The sequence below is a fragment of the Tachysurus fulvidraco genome, chromosome 16, assembly GCF_022655615.1.
Source record: "Tachysurus fulvidraco isolate hzauxx_2018 chromosome 16, HZAU_PFXX_2.0, whole genome shotgun sequence".
Classification (NCBI taxonomy): Eukaryota; Metazoa; Chordata; class Actinopteri; order Siluriformes; family Bagridae; genus Tachysurus; species Tachysurus fulvidraco.
In genome coordinates this window covers 20,039,895-20,055,273 of record NC_062533.1, presented here as the reverse complement: position 1 = coordinate 20,055,273, position 15,379 = coordinate 20,039,895, and the positions used below count along the sequence as shown (strand labels likewise).

Here is a 15,379-nt window from a genome sequence, read left to right as displayed (position 1 = left end):
TCCATGGAGCTCATATTGTGTACAGGGGCAAAGTCCTGATGGAACGGCTTTGAGCCTCTCAGTTCCAGTGAAGTGAGCCTTAGCATTAGCTTTGGCTTTGCAGCTATGTCACCTAATCATCACCTATTTGCTCCACTGTCTAGGCTTTAATAATGAAGTTCACGCTCTCATTCTAAAGTTTTCCCCTAATGAAATGATGTCACTCTCTCTCATGGCTGTCACCCTATGGTCTGGATATGGATTTTTTATCCTGCTGTCTTTACTAACAGAGTTCTAAAAATCTACATTTCTCAGAAATAAAGCTGTTACTAAATGAGAAATGTAGGTGCATGTGTGTGTGTGTGTGTGTGTGTGTGTGTGTGTGTGTGTGTGTGTGTGTGTGTGTGTGTGTGTGTGTGTGTGGTGACATGATGCAACTAGTGTGAAAGGGCATGGTTTCTTGCTAACTTGCTAATCTGCTGCCATTGGCTAGCCCTTGTGGTGAATTGGGGAACAGCCTTGAGTGTAAGCCTCCTCTTGCCAGTACATAACATCTTCAACAAGACTCCTGCCAGCCCTCACTGCTTCCAGACGCTGTAACTGGGAGCTTTGATGCCCCAGGCTACATTTGGTAGGGCATTTTGCAGTAGTGCCCAGAGGTTGTTTATGGCCTGCCACTGCCCTGCTAACCTGCTAGGTAAGACTTCTGAGACAAAGGCTAAGGGAGCACACTCTAATAGAAAAGTATGGATATTGCTGCTCTCAGTGAAGGCTCCTATGCAAAGGTTCGCTGAAAGAAGTGGGAGGTGCTTATACATTCTTCTGGAAAGTCTACCTCCTGGTTGCTAATATCAGTATGGTGTTGGACTAGCAATTAATAATAAAACTGTTACGCAGCTTTAATTAAACACCCACTACAATGAATGAGAGGCTGATGACGTTCCGTATCCCCCTAACAAAGTGCATATGTGCCCACAGAGCCTTCATACAACTGTGTGACTACAACAGTTCGAAGTCAAGTCCAATTCTGCAACCAAGTCCTCCTGAGAAACTAATAGGTCAGGGTAATTTCTGAGTTCATTATAGACTTAACACTAATTCCTTCCTGCTGAAGTCTTCAAATGATAGATAGATTATGCTTGTAATTATCTGATAGTTAAAGACAATATGTACATTATGTGCAAAGTGCAGGCAGGAACTCCAGCAAGACTATGACATCATAATTAAAAGTGAGAGCCAAGATGTGACACAGACATGGGGGCTTCCTGGGACATAAAGTGTCCAACTGCTCTACAGTCAGCAAAGAGAGACAGGAGTCAGTAATCACACCAAGGTCTTTTACTGCTGCACATGATGAAACAAAGACCAGGGTTCCTGTGGAATCAGAAAGCTTACTTCTGTCTACATGTGGTCCTAGTACAAGTGTGGCGAGGGTAATGTTGTTACACTAGATTATTTAAATTATTATTAATTAATTGTACTAACACAAGGCTTTTATTTTGAAGTTCGTGTTAGAAGAGATGGCACGGTGATGAATGGTCACGTGACCACTAGAAAAATATTATTTTTATTTCTTTTTCTACAAACATAATTATTTCTTTATTGGTTTTGTTTTCTCTCCTTTTTGAAACTGTTCACCTTTTTAAAAATGTTTATTAAGAATTGTATAAGTTGTCATGTGCAAGCGTGAGGGTGGAGCTGACGTAATTTCCGGTGTGCGCTCTCTTTCGCGGGATTTCAATGCGATGAGAGGTATGTTTTATCAGCTCCCCAAGAAAGTGTTCAAAAGTAGTTAATTATTTACTGTTTATGTACGTTCTGTACAAAATGTGATTGTTTAGTACTTTTTTTTTGTTAAGACATTATTAATCTGAGTTATGCACATTGTAAAAATATGTTTAATGTAAAGTGCGAATTCACGTAATGGCTGCCATGACACGTGCAGTGGGCTGCTGAAACTTTGTTGTATAACGTTGTATTTATTCTTAATGATCCAAGAGATTTACACGTATATAAATATACCTGTAATGATTGACAGGCACTTCTCGATCAGACGTAATCCTGTTACTGCCTGATGCTGTCTGTTGTGTGTAACACAGGTATGTAAATAGATAATTTCAGTGTTCGTTCCTATTCTTAGATTTTCTTATTTCTCATGTTACAATTGTATGTTTGATATTTTGTTTTAATGCTCTCTTTCGCGGGATTTCAATGCGATGAGAGGCACTTCTCGATCAGACGTAATCCTGTTACTGCCTGATGCTGTCTGTTGTGTGTAACACAGAGGAGAGATCCCGAGAGGCCAAAAGTAAACCATTTGACAACTGCATCATGGTGTGACATCTCTTTAATTCTAAAAATACAAAACGCAGAAGAAAACCCATTACACAAGCACTTCTGCCTGTCAGAGTAAAGCAGGAGGAAGTTTGTAAGCCTCCACTGTCTGGTAGGTGAATGATGTCATCCGGAGCTCAGTGTGTAACCTGCTGGACTTGGATGTAATCTAAGGGAGTAAACATTGGAGAACATGATGGTTGAGTGAAAGGCTGTCTAAGGTTCATTTTTAGCCTGACACTGGCTTTCACCTCCTTGTGATAATCAACAGGACTTATAAATATTAAGTGAAGGTAAAGGTCATATGTTCAGTCATTGTTATTAGCTGCAGCAGCTCTCTGTCACACCATGCAGTAGTTTCAGTTTAACAGCAATAACATGTGGTTTCTGAGTTTCAGAGACGAGTGTTTCAAAGTGTTTTAGACTGTAGCTATTTTGGGTCATGTTAACAGTCTAAATGTCTTTACAATAGAATCTCAGGTTAAAACACAAAAGCTTGACTTTATTAATAAAAAGTCTTTAATAAATATCATGTAGAATACTAAGAGCACTGTTTACTCAGACTGTGCTAGAAACTGTGCTCTAACTATATAAGGCCTGTTATCCACCCTAAAGGACTTAACAACAGAGAAACAGTTGGAATTAAATGATTCATATCTTACAAAAGGTTTGACTTTATAACTTAATTAAGGATTAACCTGAATAAAACATATTCAGTGTTATTTATGCAAAATGTTTAGACAAAGTGCTGCTGCAGTCTATAAGTCCAGCAGTTTCTCACCTTTGTTTGTGGTTAAAACATTAATGGCCTCATGCTGCTGTTTGTTTGAGATGTTTGTGCTGTACTTTCCATCACACCAGATAGTGTGTGTGTGTGTGTGTGTGTGTGTGTGTGTGACTGTTAATGGAAACATTTCTGTGGTTTTGTATCTGAGAGATACAAACAAATGACACAAAGAATTGTTAGACTTTTATAAAGCCGCCATTAGAACATTAGAACAGAAGTTGAAGCTCAGAGACACACTTCATTATTGAGAAACTTCAGTAATAAGTAGAGAGAGAAAACTTTAAAGATAAAATTAATATAGTTCATCACTTCAACACATGGACATGTCAGTATCTTTCTTGTAATGAGGGTGTTGTAGTGACCAACACATTCACACTAGAATAAAAGTTCTCTATTAAACAATGATAACTTACATCTGACTTACACCTGACTTACACCTTGCACCTGACTTACACCTGACACCTGACTTACAACTTACACCTGACTTACAACTTACACCTGACTTACAACTTACACCTGACTTACACCTGACACCTGACTTACAACTTACACCTGACTTACACATTACACTTGACTTACACATTACACTTGACTTACACCTTACATCTGACTTACACCTTACACCTGACTTACACCTTACACCTGACTTACACCTTACACCTGACTTACACCTGATTTACACCTTACACCTGACTTACACCTGACCTACACCTTACACCTGACCTACACCTTACACCTGAATTACACCTTACACCTGACTTACACCTGACTTAAACCTTACACCTGACTTACATCTTACAACTGACTTAGACCTTACACCTGACTTACACTTTACACCTGACTCACACCTTACAGCTGACTTACACCTTACAGCTGACTTACACCTTACACCTGACTTACACCTTACACCTGACTTACACTTGACTTACACCTGACTTACACCTGATTTACACCTTACACCTGACTTTCACCTGACTTACACCTGACTTACACATTACACCTGACTTACACCTGACTTACACCTTACACCTGACTTACACCTTACACCTTACCTACACCTTACACCTGACTTACACCTTACATCTGACTTACACCTTACCTACACCTTACACCTGACTTACACCTTACACCTGACTTACACCTGACTTACACCTTACACCTGACTTACACCTTACACCTGACTTACACCTTGCACTGACTTACACCTTACACCTGACTTACACATTACACCTGACTTACACCTGACTTACACCTTACACCTGACTTACACCTGACCTACACCTGACCTACACCTTACACCTGACTTACACCTTGCACTGACTTACACCTTACACCTGACTTACACATTACACCTGACTTACACCTGACTTACACCTGACTTACACCTTACACCTGACTTACACCTTACACTTGACTTACACCTGACTTACACCTTACACCTGCCCAACAAGACAACTCTTCTGTAACACTGACACATTAAGTGCCAAATAAACTCATTGTGTAAGAAAAGGTCAGAGGTCAAAATGAGAGCTTTTTTTAAATGAATATGCAGTTATTATATTATAAAGTGTAACACAACAGAGTCAACAGTCAACATTAAAAACAGCAAATATCAACCAGGTAGAAGAGGATTAAGAAGAGGGAAGAAGGGAAATAAACACTTTCCTGAAGAAAGAATATTTGGTATCAGATTAAAACTCCACCTTAATGTGATCTGTCAATGTGATCTGGTCTTTTGGCGTAGATTCCCGATTTGTTTAATTAGCATTGGGTGGTGTTGAGGGCAGGTGTAAATGGGCAGGAGCAGTTTGGAAGAGTCATCTGATTGGAAGAAAGGGCAGGGTTGGGATTTGTAGGCATTCCAGAAGAAAACAATCTACTATGAACATGGCTGCCTTTCTAGTTGTTGAGTTTAAAGTCTGTCACTGAAACATTACATGGTGCTAGATCACACAAGCTGTCATGTGTCCTCATCCACTCCCTCCCACCCCCCACCCTGACTTTTCTTCACTTACATATCATCTTCTGACATATCATCATGAATGACAGCTAATCAACTGAAACTCAATCCTAGCAAGACCAAACTGCTGTTTATCCCAGGTGATTGATCCCCATGTCAGGATCTTGTGCTCTCCCTGGATGATATCCTGATATCCCCTTTATCCATTGCACTCAACTTTGGAGTAACCATGAATAAGGAAATGTCCTGTTCTTCACACATTGCCAGTTTTACATGTTCTTGTTGATTTCTCTTTCACAACATCAGAAGGATATCAGCCATTTTTTATCCAAATTTTATCCATATTTTTTAAGCCACTCAGGTGCTTGTTCAGTCTCTGAAACCCTCTGATGGCAGGTTTACATCTAAGCACAACTTGACCTTTGAAAGGATCTTTGGATTTTTCAACCTTCCAAAGTTCTCATACACCACCCCATTGCTGTGCTCCCTCACTGGCTTCCAGTAGCGCAAGCATTAGGTTTAAAACACTGATTCTTACCAACAAAGCCAAAAATGGATGAGAACTATTTTACCTCAGAGCTCTTATCCCTCCTCACACTGCACCATGCTCTCTCTGACCTTTAGCAGTGCAGGATTGGTCCAACCATATCTCGGAGTACAAGGTAGTTAACCATCAGAACTCTTCTCCTGGCACCTAGCCAGTAAAATGACCTTCCCTTAAATGTCAAAACTGGTTAAATGACAGGTAAAGGCCTACATCTTCCTAAAATCATTAAACTAGTATTTTTTGTAATTGTTTGTCTGTGTGCTCTAGGCATCTCCCAAATGCAGTAAATGTACAATATATATATATATAAAATCATCCCCACATGTTCTACATGTGACGTGTGGAAGTATTTTGGAGTTCTGACTTTGGGTTTGTTGAAGTCTGCAGTACAATAAGCCCTGTCAGGCTCCTGCATCTCCTTTGCTGCTGCTGTTTGACGAACAGTCGACCTGGACAGTTTTAAGACTTTGCTTCTCAGATTTTATACTGTTTTTAATTTTAGTGTTCCAGTGCTGTGAATTATTTCTTCTTGTGCTGTGGATAATATTACTGTTCCTGTTCTGTGTAGAATATTACTGTTTCAATGATTTGGATTACACTACTGTTACTGTGCTGTACATTTCTATACCAGTGCTGTGGAATATATTACCGTTCCACAAATATATTACAGAGATAAAATAAAGACGATTCAGAATAAGGCATGAATATATAAGGAAGACAATTAGACACATAAGAGACAGGTGTACTGCGGCAGAAAGGAATAGACAAGGGAAGCGCCGAGCAACATCCACAGCCGAGTAGAAGCACCAAGCGGCAACCCCGGCAAGCCGCAACCAGATCCTCTGCCATGGCGCAAAAGAAAATAAACAACAAAAAAGGGAAAACATATGGGCCTGCAACATCCTCAGCAGAAAGGAAGTGAGGCGGCTTCCTCCATGGGAAAAAAGGAAGTGAGGTGGCGTCCTCCACCAGAACAGATGCGTGATGTCCAACGAAAAAAAAAAAAAACCTTCTGTCAGAGAACAGGGGTGTCTTCATAAATAAAATTAAACAAAGATTCTGCCCTGCCAAAGGCAACACAGCACAAATAAATAAGAAAGACAGTTAGACACATAAGGGACAGGTGTGCTGAGGTGGGAAGGAATAGACAAGAATGGGGCAGATGCATGAACACAAAATGTAAACAAAAGGCACATGGCAAAAGTCCAGGCTACATCCTCATGACTTTGTTAAGAACCTATGGGTTCAGATGACAAGGACATGTTTTATGCTATTATTAGTGTTTACTTCAAAGAAAACAAAATGCTATTAACACGTATCAGTGGTGTGTTTTTAAATGCTTGTCACTGGGAACTGGAGCTTAAGCTTAAACTGGAAGCTCTAAAGTAAAGTTGCGTTCTTAAGTTTGATTCAAAGTAAAAGATAAACATAATTAGGAAATAACTTTTTTGCTCTTCATTAAACTTCTTCTATCAGAGAGATTTCAGCACACAGGACTGATAAAGCTCCAGTGTATCATATCTGTAAAGTCATGTGACTCGTCACACCATCAGAATAGACAAGAATTCACTGTGAGCTTCACACCTCATTACAGCTAATGGACCAATCAAATCAGTCCACAGCTTCAAATCATCCAATCAGGTGTGAGTCTGGACCTGGTTTTGTACTGAACACACAAGTTCATTAGATCACTTGGTGTGAACAGGAACGATGATCAGACTCTTTGTCGCTCTTTGTGCTCTTTTTTCTCTCTTCACAGCTGGTGAGTAACTTTCTGAAACTTTAATGTAAAACTATAATATTTTATATTTAACTCATTTACTGACATTAAATATTAAACATTTTTACAGTGAAAACTTCTGACATCAAGGAGATTGATGTGATAACAGTAAAGCGTGGAGAAGATGTCACTATGGAGTGTAGCATTAGCAGTGTCAAAAAGAAAGAAGTAGTTTGGTACAGACAGATTTCAGGAAAATTACCTCAGTATATTGCAAAACCATACAAGGACGATTCGGGCTACAAATTTAGTGATGGATTTAATGATGCTCGTTTCAGTATTAGTGTAAATGACAATAAATTTGATCTCAATATTAAAAAAACAAGAGAAGATGATAAAGGAGAATATTTCTGTGGAGAAATGGAAGGAAGTGCAGTGACGTTCACATCTGGAACACGTCTGCAATTTGAAGGTAAACAGTTTTACTCTGATAACCTGCTAATTCCAGATCAACACTTTAACCAGAATTAATGTCTACATATGTATTAAATGTTGAATATTTCACTTTATTTATATTTAGCATAATTTCTGTTTATTTTCTCCTTTACTGATGTATCTGTAAAGATAAAGAGACGACACACCGTCCAACACTTGGAACACCCATGTGCAATGAAATGAGTAAGAACTTTAAGATCTACATTTATTTAATGTATGAATTTGATAAATTTTTGCAGATTTATTAGTTATTCTTTGTTTGACAGCAATTTACCAACACAAAACAACACAAGTCAATGTGCAATAAAACAATTTAATACAAAAAAAGAAACTTAACAAACTTCTGACCAATCAGAATCCAGAACTGAACGATTCCTAACAATAATTGTGTTTCTCCCTGTAGGTGAGAGCTGTACTGCTAACATGCGTCTGTTCTTCTGGCTCTCCATTTCAAGAATCGGAGTTCTCAGTGTTACAGTTATTATAATTACAATATGGTACAAGGTTTTAAAGTCAGGATCTCAAACTTGATAATTATCTTGTTTAATAATAATATATAATATAATGAATATAATAATATATAATTAATAATAATTGTCTTTTAACTGTTGTCTGTGTCGCTCTAACTGTATTTTCCAGTACATGACATTTTTTTTTTTTTTTATTTTACTCCAGTGTGTATGTGTGTGTGTTAGATTGAGTGTGTGTGCATGTGTGTGTGTGCGTCCGTGTGTGTGTGTGCTTGTGCGTGTGTCTGTGTGTGCGTACGTGTGTGTGTGTGTGTGTGTGTGTGTGTGTGTGTGTGTGTGTGTGTGTGTGTGTGTGTGTGTGTGTGTGTGTGTGAGAGTGAATGTTCATTTATATTGATCTAGAAAAGTCGATTAAAAACAAATGTCTGAACTGATATTGTTCAGGGTTTGCTTTGATTCTGCTGAACCTGAAGTGTTTCATGAACAATGCAATAAAATTAGACTTTAATAAGATCTTCAGAGTCATCATCATTTTTTTCTTTTTTTATCTTAACATGATTGTAGGAAGATGTCAAGTCCAAAGAAAATCATTCAAATTGTTGCAGCATGAAAAAGTATTGAACCCCTTAAACACATTTCTGTTCCAAACCAGCAAAATTGAATCTTTCACTTGCCACATCCAATACATTTATTTAATATTAACATATAGATTTCACATGTTTCTGTTATAGGCAGAAAAAAAACGTTCCTTTTGCCATTTTGTGATTTCTGTATTTTTCCCGTCGTGACTGGTTTTAAATGACATTAACATCTAAAGTTGGGACACGTGAAGACAGAATTTCACAGTGCTGTAATGTGTATGTGGCAAATAAAGGCCTCTTCTTACTATCTGCCACCATGTGGTGATCATCTGTTATCTCAGTTAAATAACATATTCTTAAACTGCAGTGTTTCTATCATCTGAATCATGTAAAAAGTGACTGAAAGGAGTCGATTAGTTGTTAATCTTCACTAAGTAGCAGGAGATTTGTTCGTTCCTCGTTTTACCAGGAGGTTTGCTCATTCTCTGCTATGACAGAAGATCATGAATATGTTAGAGATAAATTTGACTTTGTCCTGCTGTTTGTGCTGCACAAGCTCCTCTAACTCTGTCGTCTGTGTGTCTTAATTGTCTTTGTGTCTTTGTATATTGTAGGAATGCATGGAAGTGACCAGTCTAATCCAATATCTAATAATTGAATGTATAACCATTGTTATGGTATTTTTGTTCCAATTTTTTCCCTGGAAATTGCTCATAGTTTGTTCATACATTCATAAAGCATTTAGTTGGGTCTGTTACCATATTGGTGTCAGTGGTCATCATTATCCCTAGAGAAATATACTGCAGTAGAGGTCAATAATTTGTCTTTTAGTGTTGTTGTCATATTCAAGTTCAAGTTCAAGTTTTTCTTTATTGTCAACTCTTCCACATGTACAGTACAAACATAGAGAATTGAAAATGTATTTCTCTCAGTCCCAAGGGGCAAAATATTAACAATGGAATTTAATTAAAGCATACAGTATGCAGATAAAGTGAAAAATGAGCAGACCAATGCTGCACAAAGTGACTGGTGCAGGTTTCCGTATGTTAGTCGGAGGGGGGAGTGGAAGGACCTGGGGATGTGGGATCTGGAGGGGTGTGTTGGGTTCATAGATCTGTGGTGCCTGGGGCAGAAAAGAGAAGTGGAGGCAAGTTTGAGAGCGAGTTCAGCTTCCTGACATGAATGAAGCTGTCCTTCAATCTGTTGGTCCTGGCCCGGAGACTCCGCAGTCTCCTCCCTGATGGCAGCAGACTGAAGAAGCTGTGTAATGGGTGGGATCACCTGCAATGCAGAGGGCTTTGCAAGTGAGACGGGTCTCGTAAATGTCCTGGAGGGAGGGGAGAGAGACACCAATAATCTTCTCAGCTGCTCTCACTATATGCTGTAGCGTCTTCTGGCAGGATGCGTTGCAAGCACCGTACCACACAGTGATGCAGCTCGATAGTATGTTCTCGATGGTGCCTCTGTAGAAGGTGTGCATGATGGGTGGTGTGGCTCTGGCTCTTCCCAGTTTGCGGAGGAAGTAGAGACGCTGCTGTGATTTCTTTGCCAGTGCTGCTGTGTTTTCAGTCCAGGAGAGGTCCTCTGTGATGTGCACACCCAAGGACTTGGTGCTACTCACACTCTCTACAGTGGCACCATTGATAGTCAGAGGAGCATGCTGAGTGTGTGCTCTCCTGAAGTCGACAACAATCTCCTTTGTCTTTTCCACATTCAGAGAGAGATTGTTGTCAGTGCACCACCCAGCCAGGCGTCTCACCTCATGCCTGTAGTTTGTCTCATCTTTGTAGCTAATGAGACCCACTACAGTCATGTCATCTGCAAACTTGATAAAGAGGTTGGAGTTGTGTGATGGTGTGCAGTCATGGGTCAGCAGGGTGAAGAGAAGGGGGCTCAGCACACATTCTTGGGGGGGGGGGGCAGTGTTCAGTATGATGGTGCTGGATGTGTTGAGGGATGATAGTGTTGAATGCTGAACTAAAGTCTATGAACTGCATTCTAAAGTACGAGTCCTTTTTGTCCACATGAGTGAGTCCTGAATGGAGGGCAGTTGAGATGGCATCATCAGTTGACGCAATGCGAATTGTGTCAACCAGGGGCGGTTCTAGCCCTTTTTTAGGGTGGCTTCAGCCCCCTGTCTGTAAACTCAGCCACCCTAAAACTATAAGGATAATTTTTACTTTCATAAATAAACAATAAAAATTACGTTAAAATGCAGGACATGTCGTCAATGGAAAGAAAATTATTTATCAGTTTGATCCAAGAGCGATTTATTTTTTACTTTGCTTTTACACGAGTGTGTTGTAGTCTTTCAAAAGTGCGTCTTCAGCTGTCTGCTTTATTTGAACGGAGAAGCACAGGTACGCGCAGCGTGCACGCGCAGTCAGAGCTGGAGGCGTTTATCTATAACGTTAATCGGCGGAAAGACGCAAAGACGGCAACCAAAAGCAATGAAATTATTCTCACTGGGGGCTAAAACCCCCTAAAGATGAAATCCTAGAACCGCCCCTGGTGTCAACCCAAAAAACACGAAGTGCTTAATTTAATTAACATTAATTTTGTCATTTGTAAAACATCACAATAATTTTGAGTTGTTTTCAAGGACAGAGCTGGAATCTCCCTACAGTTTGGGATATGGCCTTGGTGATACACTTGGTATATATTGTATTTTCCAAAAGTGTTTTCTGATCTCATCCCTACTGAACACCTTTGGGATGAATGTGAACGCTGACTCCACCCTACCTCACCTACATCAGTACATCACACACACACACACACACACACACACACACACACACACACACACACACACACATATATATATATATATATAACATGACGTCCAGTTACCAGCATGACACTAAACAGGTAGTAGTAACGGTGACTTTTTACTTAAATACATGTCAGAGCCCATACTTCTTTACTTTACCTTGAGTAAAAGAGTGTAGTCACTACTTCTACTTTTACTGGAGTCTTTTAAAAAATGAGTATCTGTACTTCAGTAAAGGATGTGTGTACTTTTGCCACCTCTGCTTCATGATGATAGGAGTAAGTGCAACAGGACGGTAATCATTGAAGTATGATGGAGACGGCTTTTTCGGGACTGGAATGATGGTGGCAGCTTTGAAGCATGTGGGGACAACAGCTTGACTGAGTGAGATGTTAAAAAAGTCTGTGAATTCTACTGCACAGTATCTCAGTATACGCCCAGTAATAATGTCAGGACCCAGAGCTTTGCGTACATTGATCCTACTGAAGGATCTCCTCACACTATCCGGGGTCAGCATCATCACCTGGTCACCGGGAGGAGGTGGAGTCTTCTGAGCAGTGGTGCTGTTTTGCTTCTCAAAGCGAGCAAAGAAGGCGTTCAGCTCATTCAGCAGAGAGATGTTACTGTCACAGGTCCGTGGTGGAGATTTGTAGTCCGTAATGGTCTGTATCCCCTGCCACGGGTTCCGAGTGTCTCTGCTGTCACTGATTTGATAGGCTATCCTCCTGGAGTACTGCCTTTTAGCCTCTCTAATGCCATGGGATAGGAGCCCTGGCTGTCCTCAGGCCCACCTCATCTCCAGCTCTGAAGGCGGCGTTCCGCGTCTTCAGGAGTCTATTGGTGCTCAGTGCTCATCATTATCAATAGAGAAATATACTGCAGTAGAGGTCAATGATTTGTCTTTTAGTGTTGTTACCATGTGTGATTCACTGTATTTTATCTGCCATATCTAACGACATTTATGTGGGTGCCTGACTCAACTTGATAAAGTAGGTCATGGTTCTTAGTTCTACCCTCTGATCTCTAGCATGCACAGACTTAAAGGGTGACTGTTGTTTGAGGTTGGGGCTGTGGGATGGCCCAGTGAGCAGTGAGACTGTCTTTGGTGATCCTTAAGAGCATGCACAGGTTCCGTTTAGAAGTAAGCAGGCATTGATATATTATGAGTATATATTGGCATGCTCTGTACACTCCGCTCCACAGACTGTATGATATCATTTGTTTGTGACCTACTTTTTTGTCCTTGTCTATGATTGTGGTGTACTTTGACTTCATCTGGACATTATTTCTGTTCTGTTAAAAATGAGCCAAACCCAGAAATTTCATAACAGGCTCCTCAACATCAGTAAATGCGTTAACCCCGAATACTACACCTTTATTCTGTACAAATACTCCCTGTAGGTCTCAGTAATGTTTGAAGAGCTTCACTATACAAACACAGTGTGTCTCTTTTCCCTGAATTCAGCTCAGAGGTAGCGATAGCAAGGCGACAGCAGGGCGACTCAGAATTCTCCAAATAAACCTGACAAAATGTATCAGTGTTCTTAACTATGAACTGAAACATGAACTAATTATTTTTGTTCACTCAAATAGTTGACTTCATTCATACTTTGGGAAAAACCTGGAAGAAAACATTTCTTGTCAAACTTTGTGTGTACAACATGAAATTACAATACAAACATGAACAATGGTAAATCATAATACTGAAAAGGCTTGCGGCGGCGAGCATGTTGCTGAGACCGTTTGCCAAGGTGGATCGTGAGAGGGACTGACGCATCCCTGCCGCAGCGGGGGCGAAGGCGTGTGTATAACTGCCAGCTAGTGTGGACGGAAGGGGCAGCGCACCCTATAGAGAACTCTGGAGCTGGGAGCTAATATGCATAGCGGAGGCATGAAATGAGAGCGAAGGCAATAGCAGGAGAGAGAGAGAGAGTGAAGGGAACACACATTAGGATGACAGACATGATCAGGAGGTCCATGGCATTTTGAGCATTTAACATGTCCTTAGTTCCCGGACGGACGTACCATTTGTATGCCGCACGAGGACCATCGTCCCAGACTTTTTAAGGTGGGAATCGTGGTGACCGAGGCTGCAGTTGTCACGGCTCTGATGTGAAAAGAGTGGGGTGTGTAGAGCTCCGGTGAGAGGCCGCAGGCTCGTATCCCTCCACTGGCTTCCGGTAGCTACACGCATCAGATTCAAAACACTGATGCTGGCCTACAAAGCCAAAAAATGGACCAGCTCCCACTTACATCAAAGCCCTCATCACTCCTCGCACTGCACCCCGCATCCTCCGATCTACCAGTGGCAATGAAAACTTTGGCAGGTTGAAATCAAGCAGTGCAGCAGCATTTTAGATCATTTGCAGAGGACGGATTGCATTCATAGGCAGACCTGCCAGCAGTGTGTTGCAGTAATCCAGTCTAGAAATGACAAGAGACTAAACAAGTACCTGAGCAGCCTGTGAGGACAAAAATGGCTGAATCCTTCTAATGTTGTAGAGAAGAAACCGACATGAGCGAGTCACAATAGCAACATGAGAGGAAAAGGACAGTTGATTGTCCACAGTTAATGTCCACAGAATTGAGTACAGAGATAGGTTTGACGCACATATTTGCAGTCACATATTTGCATACTTACAAATGAGAACCCTCAATGGCTAAGCCCTGCCCACAATTCACACCTTAAGGGAGACTGAAACTACTCCTGATTAATCAGCTGAGAGAACAAAAAAGAGCAACACTATAAAAATCAACAATAATATGGAATATAAAAAAATTCAATTCACACTATTCTAGAACAAAGTGAGTTAAGCAGATAGTATACAAAAGTCAGGAACCTACTTTACCAGAAGACAATATATAAGGCATACAAACTCAAACACCACCAGCTCAAAACCAGCTGAAACACAAATAAAATCTTATATATATATAAAACTTTGCCTCTTTTTAACAACAAAAAGCAAAAGTATATATATTTTTTTTGTGTGGGCCTTAATAATGTAGCAAGGTTACAACTTCTACGGTGAAGGGAAGTTGTGCATTGGGATGAATGAGAACTGGAGTTTGGGTGAAGGCTTCTTTCAGCTCTTCGAATGCTTTCGTAGCTAAGGCAGACCAGCACAGGGATTTCGGTTTGCTTCGGAGGAGTGAGGTGAAGGGTGTGACTATGAGGCTGAAGTTGTGGATAAACCATCTGTAGAAGCATCTGTAGCAAATCCCAGGAAGCACTGAAGCTCCTTGATGGTGTTGGGAATTGGCCAATTCTGAACAGCTGTTACCTTCTCTTCATCTATAGAAATTCCAGGCGATGATACCTCATAGCCTAGAAAGGCTATATGGGAGGTATGGAACTCACACTTTTTGGCTTTGAGATACAAATAGTGTTACCGGAGCTTCCGAGGGACTGCAGTGACATGTTGGATATGTTCTGGTAAAGAATTGAAAAAGATGAGGATATCGTCGATATAGACAATCATGAACTGATTCAGGAATACCCAGAACACATGGTGCATAAAGTCCTGGAAGACAGATGGCACGTTCACTAAGCCATACGGCATCACCAAATATTCGAAGGGGCCTGACGGGGTTACGAATGCCGTCTTCCACTCATCACCAGAGTGGATTCTGACCAGGTTGTACACACCTTTTAGATCAAGCTTAGTGAAGATCTTGCAGTCACATAGCTGGTACGAGGGGAAGGGGGCAGCGGAACTTGGTGGTGATACTGTTGAGT

General features: G+C 40.6%; 1 long non-coding RNA gene and 1 gene segment (V, D, J or C); both read left to right on the top strand.

Moving 5' to 3' along the window:
- Positions 1–1,407: 1,407 nt before the first annotated feature.
- Positions 1,408–2,308, top strand: LOC125138972. The gene is made up of 2 exons (XR_007138059.1): positions 1,408–1,731; positions 2,018–2,308. It is a non-coding gene; the product is annotated as an uncharacterized LOC125138972 (long non-coding RNA).
- Positions 2,309–6,267: 3,959 nt separating this feature from the next.
- On the top strand, positions 6,268–8,573 carry LOC125138960. The segment is given in 4 exon segments: positions 6,268–7,369; positions 7,458–7,799; positions 7,952–8,005; positions 8,226–8,573. Coding segments are annotated over 4 exon segments (576 nt in total).
- Positions 8,574–15,379: the final 6,806 nt, after the last annotated feature.